This window comes from Crocuta crocuta, unplaced genomic scaffold, assembly GCF_008692635.1.
Source record: "Crocuta crocuta isolate KB4526 unplaced genomic scaffold, BGI_CrCroc_1.0 scaffold246, whole genome shotgun sequence".
In the NCBI taxonomy this organism is placed as follows: domain Eukaryota; kingdom Metazoa; phylum Chordata; class Mammalia; order Carnivora; family Hyaenidae; genus Crocuta; species Crocuta crocuta.
In genome coordinates this window covers 2,523,481-2,541,557 of record NW_027531902.1, presented here as the reverse complement: position 1 = coordinate 2,541,557, position 18,077 = coordinate 2,523,481, and the positions used below count along the sequence as shown (strand labels likewise).

Genomic DNA, 18,077 nt, shown 5'->3' with positions numbered 1-18,077 from the left:
GAGGGAATTCAGTCTGTCCTATACTAAAATGCCTCATAAAGGTTAAAAACGTTTTTAACTCATTCCTCAATGTTTCTAAATGTAAAAGAGGTTGGAGGTCGGTGTGTGTGCCAACCTAGTGGGGCCATGGTGGTGGTGCCGAGAAGTGTTAAGAGGTGGAAGGAAATACACAGATTACAAAGCCCAGCTACTGCTGTCCATTTCGCATGATATGTCCTACCCTACCTCCAACAGGCCCAAGTTGAGTGGGAACCTGTGACTTCATTCAGTTCAAGCATCGGGGTAGGTGGCATGGAGCTGGGAGGGAGTCCTGTCCCTTAGTAGTGAGACAACAGCTTGGGGTCTCTTGTTGAGCTTGTGGCCAGTTAGTGAAGATAGTAAGTGTCCAATGGTCAGGAGCATCTATGCCCAGATGGCCCTTGCATACCCCTCCTTGGGTATATTTTCTTCTTCCTTCTCTGTGTGTGCTGCTCTCTGCCAGGCTCTGGAACCAGCCTGTGGCCAGCCGGGCCTTAGTGTAGCAGCATCCATCCACGCCTGATGTGACCTGATACCTCTGTGTGGCTCTGAGGCTGAGGCTTTGGCATAGCTAAATCAGTGGTTACCCACAAGTCACATTTTTGAGCAGATGAGAAAGGAAGACGATACCTTAATATCAGAGAGCCAGAAACAAAGGGCTGCCCACTTAGACTTCACTTTATACTCAAGACAACCAATCTATAACTGTGATTTTAAACATACAGAAAAAAAATGTCAGCAGATGAAGATCCAAGGTTGAACAATAGAAATGAGCTCCAGGTCCCTAGCTGGAGCTCAGAAGTCTGGCTCTCGGCATTGCTGCCATAACAGTGACCAACATGCAAGGATGATTTAAATATATTTGGCCATGTTACCCAAAGGCAAATGTTACTTCATATTTGTGGAAAATATTTAAATTTCACCCCCAAGGATATTTGTCACCAAGGCTTTAAATTCCAACTCTGTCTGCCCAGTTTAGACCCTGCCCAGCATTTCAACGTCAGTTGCCCAAAGCAAAATGCTAATTCTGTCAAATGCATTCCAAGGGCTCACCTCTCTGGTTTGTATCTCTCAATTCAGCTTGCAGACAATCAATGTGTGGCGTGCACAGAATCTAACACTCCTGGCCACTCATGGCTTTGGAAAAGGGGGTCAAAAACCTTTCTGGATCACGTAGACTGGGGAACCCAGCTGCGCTCCTCAGACAGACACTAAGAGATGTCATATTTGGAGGGGGCTTTATGGTTTACAGTTGTTACTAAGTACTTTGACTCCATTTATGGCTTTTATTTCCATGGCTTACAGCTGAGAAGCTAAGGCTGCATTAAGGGACTCACCCGAGATCTCACAGGTACGGTTAATCTGAGATTCCAGCCCTGTATTTCCAATCCCAAGCTCCTCACCTGACACTGGTGAGTTTTTGGATGCCCATGATTCTGGGAGGCCATATTAAAGGGGTTTTGTGGTCCTGGTCTTTGGTGCCTTTGTCTAGAACATGCTACCCCTCTTTGACCTATCTACCTTGAGAGATCTTCTGCCTAAATGTTAATATTTATCATTTACAGCTGGTCACTGCACCCTTTCAAAGGTGAACACAGTAAAATTTATGACAGGAGCACTGCCAGATAACAGAGGAGCATAAAAGCAGGAAGAAGCGTGGCAGCCTCCGCCTGCGCGAACGATTCATCCGAGGCTGGGGCACCCGGAGGACTGTGGCATGGGGCTGCAGCCACGCATCTTCCTCCTGGGGCTACTGTTGCTTCTGGGACAAGGTAAGTCTGTCTTTTGCTCAGCAGGCAACTCGTGGGTCAGCCTGCTGGTATCCTACATTGTTTAGAGCTTGAGAGAGGCATACCTCTTTTTCATGAGCACAGAATGCACAGGTTAGACCCGAGCAGACTGGGATGCCGAGATTCAAGTGCCCACAGCTGTGGGGCAAGAGGCTGGTCTGGAGATAGGTGAAAAGTGCTGATGGGCAACAGCTCTGTGGTGCAGAAAAAAGCCATTGGTAGAGGGAGTCACGAAGACTCTAGTTCTCTGAGCTGTGTGGCCTTGGGCAAGTTCTAGTTCCCTGGACCTTGATTTATTTTTTTCTCATCCTTAAAATGGTAGTACTACTATTTATGGGCTTTGCTTTGTTTTTGTTAAAAGGAAAGAGGAAGGTAGGTTTCAGGAATGAGTGGGTTACAAGCCAGAGCTTTATATTTCTTGTGCCTCTGGCACATCCCATTTACCTCTCTTCTCCTGACCGGTGGCTCTTCTTTGTTTGGAAAGCCTTAAAGATGATTTTTTGCCCTCTCCATATGAGAGGTCTGGGCTCAGAGTGGGAAAGCACTTTTCTTCTAGTCCCCAGAGGTCTGGCTGGGGTCCAAGCACCAGTCTTGCTGCTTACCTTGGGCAGGTATGTTACCCTCTCTGATGGGGGGTACGTGCGGGGGGAAGCATGGCACTCGGGGGTGCAGGGCGTGAGACACGGCGAGGATGATAATGCTTGCTCTGCTTAATGCCCAGGGTGATCACATTTTCCTGATTGCTAAATGAGGCAAAGGAGCTTTTTCCTTCATGTTTGATCCCTATGAATTCCTCTTTTGTGAAGTGACTATTCAAGTGTGTTCCCCATTTTTGTATAGGTTTTTCCTTTTTTCCCATTGATTTGAGGGGTTTTTCATACATGCTGTGCTCTTGCTCTTTGTGGGTGATAGGAACAGCAAATGTTTTCTGAACCTTGTTTTTCTGGTTTCTTTATGGAGACTTTAGATGAGCAAAATTCTGGATTTGGGGGAAATGAATGAAGACCACCCAAACAAGAACAAATGGAGGCAACTCCGAGGTTGCTGAAGCAGGGAAGGCATCAAACTTCACCTTGTTTGGGGGAGACCCCAAGGCGGGCAGGCATGGGAAAGCTTGACAGTGAAAAGGGGAAGGACTCCGGTGTGCTCCGACCGGATGCCGTTGCCATGGGAAAGCTGGAGGCGGGCTAATGAGACACGATTCATTTGGGGAATATATTTGGCTTTATCTGGTTGGTCCTGAGTTGGAACCAGGGACAAAATGTAGGGAAGCTGCAATTGGGGACCATGTCCTCACTGTTCTAGACCGATGGCTGCAAGGGTGGTGGTTGGGCTTCCTGCCGATGTGTTTGGTTAGAGTTCAGTTTAATCTGTGGTCTGGCTATTGTCTGTTTGGTGTTCAATCTCTTTATTTCTAGAGGTTTTGATATTATACTCTGGTTTCTCTTCAGATAGCATAAATATTTAACCTTTTACTAAAGTTCTTAATCTTTCCCTTCATGGTTTGTGCTTTTTGGGTCTTATTTAAGAACTCCCCTCCTACCTTGAGGTCTTCACGATATTATCCCATATCTCCTTCTGAAACTGCATAAATTTGGTTTTCTCATTTGGGTCTTGAATTCACCTGGGATTGATTTTTGTGGCTAGTGTAAGAGAGGAGCCCACTTTTACACCCTTCTTTTCATGTAAATACCTAGTTGTCTCCACACCATTTATGGAGAAGTCCATTGTTTCCTCACTACTGCGAATAGTCTCTTCTGTTCACATGGGAAAGGCTCAGGTGTGCTTGCATCAGCTTCAGAACTCAGCTTTATTCATCCATTTGTCTACGCCTGTGCCAACAGCACATTGCCTTCATTCTGCAGCTTTATAGTAAGTTTTATTATTGGAGGAAATGGGTCTTTCTATATTTTTTCTTTTTAAAAATGACTTGACTTTGAACTTCCATGTACATTTTCCTTTCTGTCAATTTCTACCTCTCAAAAAACCTGTTGGGATTTTGATCAAAGTTGCTTTGAATTCTATGAATCAAGTTAGGATAACAAATATCTTTACAATATTGAGACTTCCAAATCACAAGCATATATTTAGACCTTTTTTAATGCCTCTTGAAGTTTTATAGTTTCTCTGGTGAGGGCTTGCATATGTTTTGTTTATTCTTAGGCATATGACATTTTGTTGTCTGACAAACGGATTTTTAAGTGTTTATTTTGAAAATGTTTATTTGTATACAGAATTGATTTTTGTATACTGATTTTGAATCCAATTAAATTCTTATGAGTTATCTGCATATACTTCTGGATGTTCTAAATACACGACCCTGCCAATAATGACAGTTGTTTTGTTCTCTTTTCAACCTAAATACTGTTTTTTTCTTTTACTTTTCTTCTCTGTGCTGGCTCCACTACAATTTTTCATGGAAGTGATGTTTGGAGACATGCTTATTCCCAAGTTCAAAAAGAAAGTGTTTAACATTTTTTCAGTAGGTATGGTGTATGCTATAGGTTTTTCTGTTGATACTCTTTATAAAACTACCCAGTTCTATTTTATTACTAATTTGCTAAAGATTTTTTTAAAAATCATGAGTGGATATTGGATTTTATCTAATACTTTTCCTGCACTTATTGAGAAGATAATATGATTGTCTCCATTAAATTTGCTGTTGTGGTGAATTAAATTAATTGACTTTATTATTTTCATTTTTTTCAGTCATTGCTTATTACACATTGTATTTACTTACCCTGCCTTTTCCATTTTTTAAAAATCTAGAATAGTTCTTTGGCCTCTTGGTTTGTTTGTTCTTTTGTGTCATCAAAAACTTTAGGCTGGCTTTTTGTGTGTATGCACTTCAATTTTTTTTTTTTTTTTTTTTATTGCTGGAATCAGATTAAACTCTTTGGGAAGATATAAAAAATAGATCATGTTTTGTCTTTGATGTATTGCATTGGGGGATACATGTGATGTTGGTAAATTCCCTAAATTGACTGTGTTAAGTCTGGTAATTTGATTAAGGTGTGTCTGCTAGATTTCTCCATTGTAAAGGTGCCTCCCCCATGTGATTTATAAGTTATCTGTAAGGAGAATCTGTGATACTATGTGACCATTCTTCTACCCAATATTTTCCCATCCACTGATGATTCTTGCCTAAATTGATTATTACCAGGGTGACTGTAAAATGGTGGTTTTAAAATGTCTCTCATTCCTTTTAATATTATTAGTTGGCATTTCCCCACTTAAAAAAAAATAAGAGACTTTCTTCTCTATCCCATTCTTATTGTTTTATCTTTTAAAAAATTTTTTTTAATAGTTTATTTTTGAGACCTAGAGAGACAGAGCATGAGCAAGGGAAGGGTAGAGAGGGAGACACAGAATCTGAAGCAGGCTCCAGGCTCTGAGCTGTCAGCACTGAGCCTGATGTGGGGCTTGAGCCCACAGACCATGAGATCATGACCTGAGTGGAAGTCTGATGCTTAACCAACTGAGCCATCCAGGTGTCCCTATGGATTCTTTAATTAATCAAGGTGTTATAATCCATTCAGATTGCTATTCATTCTGATGCTCAAGAAATGATGGATTTGGCCAGCGAGACCCCTTCACATTGTCTCCTGTGTCCCTATCCATTTTTAAGCACCTTTTAATTTTATGGAACAAGCTATTCCAACTTCTCCTGTATTTTTCCAATCTTGGCCATGCAATTAGCCATTTCTTCAAGGTTCCATTTGGTGGGGGATTTTATTTAGAAACCAAGATTAGGTGCTAGGGGTGTTCATTGCTGCTGGAGTACCATTATGTCTAAGCTCACTCAGTGGACAGAGCTAGGAAGTACAGTTTCCCTTTTAAAAAATAAATGTATACAGATTATCGAGTTAGCCTTTCATCTCTTTCCTCCATTTCAGATTGGTTTTGTCCATCTTCCACAGTGCAAACCAAGGTTACAGAAACACCAATAAATCTTTTTGTTTACTGAGTCCTGTGATACAACATAACATTGGAGCTACTCTAATAATAGCACCAATGAACATAGTACCAATAACAATGATTTCTTGCCATTCTTTCATCCTTCAAATATATCACACTCAAGGTATATAATCAAGATACTTTGTTCAGAATCACTGGGATTAATTGTTTCTTTTGTTCTCACTGTATGGTTATCTATTGGACATATAATTAAGTTTGTCTTTGTATTCAGTTATAGGGTTTCTCTCATTCTTGTTGATTTTACTTTATTTTCTTGAATATATAAAACATTAACATGATTCAGAAGTCAGAAGAACTATGAGAAAAAATACACTCCGAGAAGTCCCATCTCCTCTAGCCCTTCCTTCCTACCTATTCCTGTAGGTAACCAATTTCATTATTTTCATCTTTTCTATATTTCTTTTTGCAAACCTACTTTATTTTTTCTTCCTTCTTGCAAAATGATAACCTGCTGTACACTTTCTTTGTGTAATTTAATTTTCTTCACTTAATATATCCTGAAATTATACTATATCTATTCAGATCTTTTTCATTTTTTTCTAACTGTAGAAAATTNCTTGGCTTAACAATATCCTGTATAGTCAAGCTTTAGAATTTTTGCAAAGGTAACAGGTGAGGAATAACATTTTAATTTTTCTGATTACAAAGGAAGTTGAGTATCTTTTCTTATTTTTAAAGACCATGTGGTCTCAGGTTCCAAAAAAGCAATGAAAAAGGTTAAGTCCCAATATGCTAGCACTTTTCAAGTCTCTGCTTGCTAAATGTTTGATAACATCCCATCGGCTGAAGCAATTTATATGGACAACCCCAGGTTTAAGTGGTAGAGAAATAGACTTCTCTTGCCAGAAGGAGCAGCAAAGTTACATTGTAAAGTGACCGGTATCCACAGAGAGGAATTTGTGGCCATTTTGTAATGGCCTGCCTTCACTGCTCTTTTCTTCAGGGTTTTTAATAGCTATTTTTGCATGTTTATTTTCCCAAATGAACTTTAAAATCAATTCGTCTAGCTTTAGGAAAAAAAATCCATTAGTATTTTTACTGAAATTGACTTAAATTAGTAAAATGAAACTAGGCTTATTCAGAAGTACTTAATCTTTTATAATTATTATAAATGTTTTTTATTCTCTTCCACTATAATTGCAACTGGGCCAGCTCCTATATTGATATATACAAAGGCTTTTACATTTTGTATGTTAATTTTATACTTTCTATCTTGCTACACTATGATGCCTTTTGAATTAGTTTTATCATTAATTCTCTAGAGCAATTATACACCCATATCATCAACAGATAAGAGATAGCTTCTTTTTTCTAATTCTTCTGCCTGTATTTATTTTTTCCTGATTACATTGGCTAATATTCCAATATAATATTAAATAGCAGTAGGGATAATGGCGATTCTCACCTTGTTCCTGATCTTAGTAGGAGGTAAATTTTTCCCTATTCAGTTGGATGACAGCCTTTGGGAATTATACATACATGCATAAATACATGCAAACACACCCACACATCCATATGTGTGTGTATGTGTATGTATTAAAGAAGTATCCATAAATTTCTATTTTCCTGAGTGTTTTTATTTTTATCAGGAATGAATGTTAAAGTTTGTTGAATGTCTTTTTATGGAAATAATTGTATTTTTCCCCTTAGTTTTATTGTTTTGAATTAATAGATTTGCTAATATTAGGCTATCTATGCATTTCTGGAATAAAATCGAGTTGGTCATGGTAGATTTTGTCTTTATATACTACTGACCCTAGAAAACATGGGTTTGAACCATGTGGTTCCACTTAGATGCAATCTCTTTCAATAAACTTTTGAAAACTTTTTTGGAGATTTGTGACCACTTGAAAAAACTCATAAACATCATAGCCTGGAAATATCAAAACATTAAGAAAAAGTTAGGAATGTCATGAATGCATTAATTCTATGTAAATACGTGTCTATTTTATCATTTACTACCATTAAAATGCACACAAATCTATTATGAAAAGTTAAAAATTATCAAAATTTACACATACATTATCTTTTCATTCTTGACATCTGGCATTCATAAAACATATCCCATCTAGAGTATTTTGTATCCTATAAGACAACATTGATGTAAGTACTGACAGAGAATTCATCTTGTAAACATCTGATGTAAACTTATTGTATGGATAAACACAGAACAGTACTATAAATATATTTTCTCTTAACATTTTCTTTTCTCTAGCTTGCTTTGTTATAAGAATACAGTATATAATACATATAAAAAACAAAGTATGTGTTAATTGACTATGTTACTGGTAAGGCTTCTGGTCAACAATGGGCAATTAGTAAATTGTGGGGGAAATCAAAAGTTATACATGGATTCTGTCTGTGTGGAGGGTCAGTGCTCTAAACTCCAGTTGTTCAAGGGTCGACTTTACTGCTGGATTTAGTTTAACATTTGTGTAGAATTTTTTTTCTTACGTGTTCACAAATAAAATTGAACTGTAATTTTCTTTTCTCTCAGTGCCCTTGTTGGATTTTGATACCAGTGTTCTACATTCTCCTAAAATGTATTTGGGAGTGTTTCTATTTTTGTGTCTTGAGTAGTTTTTAATATGAATGGAATTCATTGTGCTTGGCTGGCTCAGTTGGTAGAGCATGCAACTCTTGATCTTGAGGCCGTGAGTTCAAGCCCCATGTTGGGGGGGTAGAGTTTACTTAAAAAAAAAACAAAAAAAAAAAAAAAAAAAACATGTATATAATATGAATGGAATATTTTCCTTTACTGGTAGAACTCACTGATAGCCCAGAATATTATATTTTGCTAGATTTTGACTACTGACTCAGTTTTTTTTATTTTTTTTTGTATGCTATTTTTGTATGTCAGATTAGCTAACATATAGTGTATATAGTGTGCTCTTGGCTTCAGAAGTAGATTCCCATGACTCATCACTGACCTACAACACCCAGTGCTCATCCCAACAAGTGCCCTCCTCCATGCCCATCATCCATTTTCCTCTCCTGCCATCAACCCTCAGTTTGTCCTCTGTATTGAAGAGTCTCTTATAGTTTGCCTCCCTCTCTGTTTGAAACTATTTTTTCCCCTTCCCTTCCTCCATGGTCTTCTGTTATGTTTCTCAAATTCCACATGTAAGTGGAAACCCAAGATATCTGTCTTTCTCTGACTTATTTCACTTAGCATAATACCCTCCATTCCATCCACATTGTTGCAAATGGCAAGATTCATTTGTTCTAATTGCTGAGTAGTATCCCCTTGTGTGTATGTATGTGTATACATATATATACTACATGTGTACACACATACATACACATACATGCATATTTTTTATCCATTCATCAGACCAGCCACATTTGGGTTCTTTCCATAATTTGGCTATCGTTAATAGCGCTGCTATAAACATTGGGGTACATGTGCCCCTATGTATCAGCACTCCTGTATCCTTTGGATAAACTCCTAGTAGTGCTATTGCTGTGTCATAGGATAATTCTATTTTTAATTTTTTGAGGAAACTCCACACTGTTTTCCAGAGAGATTGCTCCTGTTTGCATTCCCACCAACAGTGTAAGAGGGTTCCCATTTCTCCATACACTTGCCAGCATTTGTTGTTTCCTGAGTTGTTAATTTTAGCCACTCTGACCTGTGTGAGGTGGTATCTCAATGTGGTTTTGATTTGTATTTCCCTGATGAAGAGGGATGCTGAGCATCGTTTCATGTGTCTGTTGGCCATCTGGATGTCTTCTATGGAAAAGTGTCTTTTCATGTCTTCTGCACATTTCTTCACTGGATTATTTGGTTTTTTGGGTGCTGAGTTCTTTATAGATTTTAGATACTAACCTTTTATCTGGTATGTCCTTAGCAAACATCTTCCATTCCCTGACTCAGTTTTTTAAATGGTTATACAATTGTTCATATTTTTATTTCTTATAAGCATGTTTTGGAAAGTTCTGTTTCTCTAGGAATGTGTTCATTTCAAGTACATTTTCAAGGTTTTTTTGCATACATTTATGGAGAATTTCTATCGTTATCTCTTTGATATCAGTAGCTTCTGTATTTATGCCCCTTTTTGTTTCCACTACTGGTTGTGACCTCATCCTTTTTCTGTGATTCATCTTGTCAGAGGTTTGTCTACGTTTATTAGTTTTTTCAAAGACCTAACTTTTTGGCTTTATTGATTTTTCTGTGTCATAGTGAGCACATTACCGTAAATCATATTGACAAATGGCAACCATTTTATTTACTCACAATCCAGTGGATCTGCAATTTGGGAAGACCTCAGCTGGGACATTTTGTCCCTGTTCCACATGGTATTGTGTGGGACTGACACAGTAGATCTAAAATAACATGTCTGTTCACTTGGTACTGGGGTGTCTTGGCCCTCCTCTACATGGTCTTTCTATAAAGACAGCTAGGTTGGGTACAAAAGTACCTGATGACTCAGGGCCCTAAATGAGCAAAAATAGAACTCACAAGGCCTCTTAATGCCTAGGCCCAAGAGTCCTTTCTTCTGCTTCTATTGGTCAATGCAAACTTCAGGGCCAGCCTAGATACAGCAGGAAGAAAATAGACTTCACCTCTAGTGGAGAGGAGTGGCAAAAGTCACATTGCAAAGGGGCCTGCAGGATGGGAGGAAATGTCATGGTCATCTTTGGAAAAACACCACCATCTAAAGTGTATGTTTGTTTCCTATTTCATTAATTTCTGTGAATTAATCTCACTTGACATTTATAGTCTTTCTTGAATCTATGGCTTGATATCTTCCATACATTTTGAAAATTCTCAGATACTATCTCTTGAAATATTGCTTCTACTCCATTATTTCTGTCTTTTCCTGTCATAGTGCCAATTAAATGTATGTTTGGTTTTCTTTCTATACCATGTCCCTTAGCCTCTCTTCCAACTGTACCATCTTTTTGTTTTTTTATGCTGCATTCTAAGTAATTTATTATGACACATGTCCTCATTTATTCATACTTTCAGTTGTGTCTAATTTATTAGACCTGATCATTACAGATTTTGAAAATATTTTTCAAACATAATTTACATGTATTTCTGTACCAAATTTACAATGTTACTTTTCAAAATAATTTTGTGTTCCCATGAATATCCTCAAATTTTCTTTTCCGAAGTCTTGGATCTGTTTCTACTGTATTTTTTTCTGCTGATTCTTCCTATGGATACTTTGTTTCCCTCTTTGCTTATATTTTATTGTGTGCTGCTCAGACTCCTCCAAGAGTTATTTGTAGACTCTTTGGGGCCTAGGATGAAGATGCTTGTCTTCAAAGACTATAAATGTCATTCTGTTGAGCACTGAGGACATTACCCTTTGAGGATCACTTCAACCTAAACTTACAGTGTGAGGTTCTCTAGAACACCCAGCCAAGCCCCACACTAACCACTGTATATATATAACAGCTTCCCTTTCAGAGGGATATACTGTTAAATGCCTGGCTGGCTTGGTCGGTTAAGCATCTGACTCTTGGTTTCAGCTTAGGTCATGATCTTGCAGTTTGTGAGTTTGAGCCCCACATCAAGCTCTGTGCTGACAGTATAGAACCTGCTTAGGATCCTCTCTTCTCTTCCTCTCTTTCTGCCCCTCCCCCACTGGTTCTTTCTCTCAAAATAACTTAAAACTTTAAAAAAAAGAGAGGGATATACTATTATCCTCATTTTATAGAGGAGAAAACTGAGACTCAGAAATTAAATAACTTCTCCAAGGTCATCTAGCTATAAGTACAGGAGCCAGAGTTCAGTCCTGAGACTGAGTCCTGAGTCAGGGCTTTCTGTCACCACCCCTTATTACAACACACATAGAATAGGTTCCTATTCTGAAAGGTTGGATGTATAAAACTGAAACATCATTATCTGAATGATGTTTTTGTAATTGGCAAAAGCGAGTTGGCAAGAAACCGTTGTACCTAATAAAGTGCAACTTTTACTAGAGCTTCATTTTCCTTGAATGGGTCAGCAGTTCCCTGGGAGACTGTCAGGCTATGAAATGAAAACCCCTCACCTTGGTAATGTATCCAGGCCAAGCCTGTCACTGGTAAGCCAAAGGTAGGAGTGTGTGAGGAATGGAATAACTCTTTTCTCATTAGAACAAATAAAGCCAGTCAATGTTTGTTTTACAGGGACCTAGAGTCGTTCCTGGAGGTTGCCAGCCAAGCTTTCTAGAAATGCTCTTTCCAAATAAGAGTATAGAGCAACCCTGGAATGCTTCTGGTAGTCTGGGTTCTTCTAGCTATTGATGAGAGAGGGGTGGGGACTTGCTCGAGTCACATACCCAGTTGGTGGTCAAGCCATCTTTCAGGCTCTGGGTATCAGTCTCTCTTCGACATCAGATGCTTCAATCTCCATCTCCCCCCTGCTCCAACTCACTTGCCTCCAAATTCCGGCTGTGAGCAACATGCCCAGGTAAGGGGTTCTCTCCAGGGGGGCTCAGGAGCCATACTTTCCTGGGATGTCATCTGTACCTTGTAGATTTTTAGGATTTTATTGTCAATCATCCTTTTCATCAAGTTGCATTTATGCTACTGTCAGTTAACTGCCTGAGTGCTTTTCTAAGAATCCGAGTTGAGCTGAGCCTGGATGGTAGATAATAAACCAAAAGAAGGAACCTTCAGGAGAGAGAGAGAGAGAGCTTATTTGCATAAAATCAGTGGAGAAGAATTAAGTACCAAAATAGGTGAAGTAGCTGTAATGAAAGCAACAGGCTTCAGAGAACTGAGAGGTGAACGTGGGCTGGAGAAGTTTCACGTGGGAGGGAAACTCTGTGGAGCTCTAAAGGCTGTGTGAGATCAAGATAAACACAGGAGCAGGGAGGGCATGCAAGTGGGGGAGCAGCACATTCAGAGAGGAAGTCGAGGTTCCTAGTGCAGGGATCAGGAAGCAGGCCCACTGAGCGGAGGGCAGGGTTACTGTTGGGGGAGGATTTTGAAATCCCAAGACCAGAACAATAGAGATTATAATAGTATCTTTTGACTTAAAGAGACTTCTAAAAGGACTATTCCCCCTTTTTTATTGTATTGTATTTTTTACAATAGCAAAAACTGAACCCTTCGGCAGGTCAGGTTAAGTGACCTGCCCAAGATCACACAGCAAGCCTAGAATTTGGATTTGCTATCATGGGAAGTAGGGAGCTATTACAGATTCTTCAGCAGGGGAGTGGCCTAATCCAAGTGGTATTTTGGGCAAGATGAATCTGCCAGCTTCAGACCTAAAAGGTCGTGTACGGAAAGAGGCAGCACACTGGTGAATTTGTGTGCCTAGCTCCTAGAAAGAAGCTCGAGAGGGAGTTTGCTTGGTTCTAGGAAGGCCAAATGCTTTTCTCTTGCCTTAGGCAACCTTTTGTGTTCTTGAAATTCAATGGAACAGTGGTCCTCAGGCCATGCCCTCTTTATACCAGAGCTTCCCAATGTCTCTGGGAAGAGACCTTCCTGATTGTGGGGGAGGGTGGACCATGAGGCCCCCCACAGCTCCCTGAGATTCCCCTCCTGCTGGAGCTCACTAATAATTGCTACCACCCCCATCCACCTTTGAGGGTCCCCATTAAATTTCTGACTGTAGCTGGGAATGATCACGGAGGATATTAGCATGGGAGGAGTCAGGGCTCTGGCCGGCTGCTGCTGAGGTACTACTGGTTCACCTTCACCATGGCACTCTCTTCAGGTTGATCTTCCTGGCTCTGGGCCTACTTCAGTTGTTCCCATGAGGAAGCTGAGGAAAACATAATTTACAAGCAAAGCTTTCCTTGTCTGAGGTCTGAGGTTATATAACGAGCAAAGGGCAAAACCTTAAGTCAACTGTGGATATACTCTCTCCTGTTTGAACTGCTCGCTAAAAACTTCTTCCGTCTCTCTGGACACAGGGTGTGTGATGTTGGATACTGGGTGGGCGTCAGGAGATGAAGACAGGAGGGTCCATTGGTCTGTGTCTGGGGTGGAATCTGTAATGGGTGGTGGTGTCTCCTTGTGGTCATCAGCACAAGAAAGCGAGTATTTAGAGAATGTTGGTTTGGGAAGTCCCATCTCTAATGTCTCTTGTACAATCATCAGACTAGAAGATGTGTCTACCCAAAGGTTGTGACCATCTTGATCCTATTTTCTTTGGCATGCCTGATGATAAATTGAGATTGATGAGTTAGGACAGCTTTTAAAAAAAAAAACTTGTCTTCTAGATGTGACAAAAGAACAAATTTCCATATGCTGGAACTCAGGCTATAGAGCAACACACACAATAAGCCTTTTAAGAACATTCTTTTAAAAACACTTTGGTCCGAAGGAAAGCATATCAGACTATGTTAAGGAGAATCAAATTCCACACCCTGTTCAGTAACTTGCTGAGTGGTCTTTGGCAAATTTGCTAACCTCTCTGGGTTTTAGTTTCCTAAGACATTAAACTAGATGATATCAAAGATCTACCTACTTTGGCCATTCTAGAATTCTTTTCTTTTTAATTTGTTTTAATGTTTGTTTATTTTTGAGAGAGAGACACAGCGCAAGTGGGGGAGGTACAGAGAGGGGGGACACAGAATCTGAAGCAGGGTCCAAGTTCTGAGCTGTCAGCACACAGTCTGACGCAGGGCTCAAACCTACAAACCATGAGGTCATGACCTGAGCCAAAGTCAGATGCTTTATCACCCAGGTGCCCCACCGTTCTAGAATTCTAAGACAAATGTTCAGAGGTTAGTCTAGCTACCCTAGAGAGATTCTCTGGTCCTCACTGTCTTCTTCTACTGACTATGACATGTGACCACCAAAGCACCACATTGAGGGAGAGATGCTGACATCCTGTGACCCTCGGAGCACAGGCAGTCCTGTGTTGGAGCAGCAGCCAAGCATGACTTGTGGTTTTTGACTCCACTCCCACATGCACTCGTGTGGTGCCTGCTCACAGGTCAACAGCAGAATTCTGCAGTCCCTTGAGTGTGAATGGGGATGAGATGCTGCATGCGGTGACCAATAAAGCCCAGTAGACCTGCTTACAGCCCCTATAGTACACAGGACACCTACTGGCTGAATTGAACCCTCCCCTTCCCAGGTCACCAGGACAGCTCACTGCTTGGTAGATGGCAGTGCTGGCCTGAAGTCTGCCTCTGCCCTTGCTGGTGTGGTCTGTGTGAGCTGGCAGAAGTCACCTAGCCTCTCTGAGCCTGTAAAAATGTTAACAGGGTCACAAATCCTGCCACTTACTTACGCTTTAGGGTTGCTGTGAGGACATTACACTTTTCAAAGAGCCTGAGAATTTAATGTACACTGAAGAGTGGCCTTAATTGCACATGTGTTGGCCTTAAAAGTCATCCCCCTCTGCCCAAGGCAAGGGCCTTCCTTTCATCCAGGGAGACAAGCCACTCCTAGCATGTGTACAGCCTTGTTCTGTTCACTCAGCAGTTTCCTGCCCTTTGATCCTTGAAACAACCTCAAGAAGAAGGCCAGGAAGCCAGTTGTATCCCCATTTGATAGATGAGGATGTCAAGGTTCAGAGACCTTAATTCTTGATTAAGGTCACAAAATAGTGGTCTTTCTTCAAGGCAGGGATAGGGGCGGAAAATTGTGCTCCAGACACCATATAAGTGGAAAAACATAAAAGGAATCTATAAATTAAGAGAACATGAGCTCTTTTAATTTTGCTTTTGAAATTCCCTTACTTTCCCCTGGCCTGCTGTTGGGCTAACATACTCTGGGTTTCCCTAAAGAGTTGGGGCTCTTAACCTCACAGGTGCATCACTCAAAGGGCTTTTAAAAACTGGTGCCTAGCATACCCAGGCCCCACCCCAGACCAGCCAAATCTGTGCCTCTGTCTTGGGGGGCTAGGCAGCAGGTGATGGGTTGAGGACCTTTGCTACAGAAGGTGCTTCCCTAAGGACACTTGTGTGTGACTTTACCTCATCAAGCCTGATGCTCTAAGGCCCTTTGTTAGTTCCAGGACCCCAGTGGTCATGGCTCTTCCCACTTGGATGACTGATCTCAGCCGGACCAGTTTCTCTGAGTGTGCACAGATGTCTTCCTCTTTCATTCCCATCAGGGTGGAAAAGTACATGTTTTTTTCCCTTACTGACCTTATTGAGTTGGGAGTTTCAGGGAGCTCAAAGCCCTTTATAGATCTGTGAGCTTGAGGCTAAAACAATCTTCCAAAAGATAAAAATTCATGGAGTTCAATCATGCCACAAGTCCTTTGATAATTTCTTCTACAAAAACTTGGGGTGCTATGGGAAGAGGCAGGAATTTTTTTTTTCATCTACCTGGTGGGAAGCAGAGAACTGGAGTGAGGGTCACGTCACTCTGGGAGTCAGTGGGGACAGCACCAAGGGGTCCTAAGTTTCTTCCATTCTGAGCACTTAATGTTTAGATCCCAGATAGAGTTACTCCAAGCAGTTACCATGGACAATTCAGATCATCAAGTTAGAAACATGAACTCTGGGGGTTCTCAGGTGGCTCCATTGCTTGAGCATCCGACTTTGGCTGAAGTCATGATCTTGCAGTTGTGAGTTCAAGTTCCACATCAGGCTCACTGTTGTCACCGCTGTCTGTATGGAGCCCACTTCAGATTCTCTGCCTCTTCCCTGCTCACACTCTCTCAAAAATAAACATTTAAAAAAAAACCCAAAATATGAACTCTGTAGTTGTATGAGGAAATCACAGAATCTTGAGATTGGAAGGGTCTAAAAAATGATCTGTGCTAACCATCTCTCTGATACTGAAATTATAATAATTACAACTACCATTTACTGTACCTTTTCAACTCCTGGTTTGGGGAACAAAGGTTATGGAACAAGTCCAGGCCTTGTAGGAGGGTCTCTTACACGCCCCTTAGCTTTTCTTCTTTGGTCTTCCCAAGTGTGTTTAAACGAGACACATTGAAACATGAATGGTCAGATAACCCTGTTTTCTGATGTTTTTCTCCTTTCTTGCCTCCTTTGGATTAAATATTTTTATTGTGGGGAGCCTGGGTGGCTCAGTCGGTTAAGCGTCTGACTTCAGCTCAGGTCATGATCTCGTGGTTTGTGGGTTCGAGCCCCGCATCGGGCTCTGTGCTGACAGCTAGCTCAGAGCCTGGAGCCTGCTTTAGATTCTGTGTCTCCCTCTCTCTCTCTGACCCTCCCCTGCTCATGCTTTCTCTCTCTCTCTCTCAGAAATAAAAAACATTAAAAAATAAAAAAATAAAAACAAATTTATTGCTTCAGTTCCACCACCCTCCCCTGCTGAACATGAGCCTGCTGATTACACATGTTTTTGTTGTTATTTTGACATTTATAATTATAACCTGCATCCTTGACTTATTAAAATCTAATTAAACGATTATTTTCATCACTTCCTAAAGGAAAAATCTTATCAGCATAACTCTGTTTACTCTGTCTGAATCTGCCCACACAGCAATATGTTACATGTATTTTAAACTCCACACTCCATTATTTTTATTGTTTCTCTTAGGGGTGGCGAATTTTTTCTATAAATGGCCAAATGATTAATGTTTTAGCTTTTGTGGCTCACGTATGGTCTCTATCACATTGTCTTTTTTGTTTTTAACCTTTAAAAACGTAAAAACCATTCTTATCTAGAGGTCCATATAAAAATAAGCTATGGGCAGATTTGACCTATGAGCCACAGTTTACTGGCTTCTGTTTTATGCAATCAATATTATTTTGGATTTATTCATGCTTACTGCACTTCATTCCTTCTTACCTTACCATGCTTCTACCTGGCATCATTTTCCTCGTAGCATTTGGAATGTGTCATTCCACGGTCTTTGGGCCTCTATTGTTTTTGAGATGTTGACTGTTAATCATAATGTTGGTTTCCTGTGTTTTTCTCCTGCTATTCTTGAAATTTTTTCCTTGGCTTTAGAACTACATGTAGACACAGCAGTTATTACAGTTAAAGTATCTAGGTAAAAATTCTTTGTGTTTTTCCAACCTAAAGCTACCCCCCCTCCAATTTCTTTGATCTGTGGCTCAATATATGTCTTGATATGTGGAAAGCCATCTCTTCAAATCCTTTTCTGCCTCTTTCTCTGTGTCTTCCAGGACTCAGTACCTGTATGTTTGTGTGCTTGGCACTAGCCACAGGTATCTGAGGCTCTGTTTATTTTTCTTCAATCTTTTTTTCTTCTGTATTTTTCAGAAATATACCTTCTATTGATGTAACAATCTGTCTTAAGTTTACAAATTCTTTTTCCTACCATCTCATGTCTGTTATCGAGCCAATCTAGTAAATCGGTGTTGTATTTTTTCAACTCTGGATTTCTTTTTTTTTTTTTTAATAACTTCTATTTGTTGAATCTTTAGTCTATTTCTTTAAATT

General features: G+C 40.1%; 1 protein-coding gene across 1 annotated transcript in view; it reads left to right on the top strand.

Annotated features, from left to right (window-relative positions):
• The first annotated feature begins 1,712 nt into the window (after window positions 1-1,712).
• Window positions 1,713-18,077, top strand: part of PLB1 (phospholipase B1) — a 123,896-nt gene continuing 107,531 nt past the window's right edge. The window contains exon 1 of the mRNA XM_077774045.1: window positions 1,713-1,790. Within this exon, the coding sequence (XP_077630171.1) occupies window positions 1,736-1,790 (55 nt within the window). The 5' untranslated portion in view covers window positions 1,713-1,735. The remainder of the gene's footprint in view (window positions 1,791-18,077) is intronic.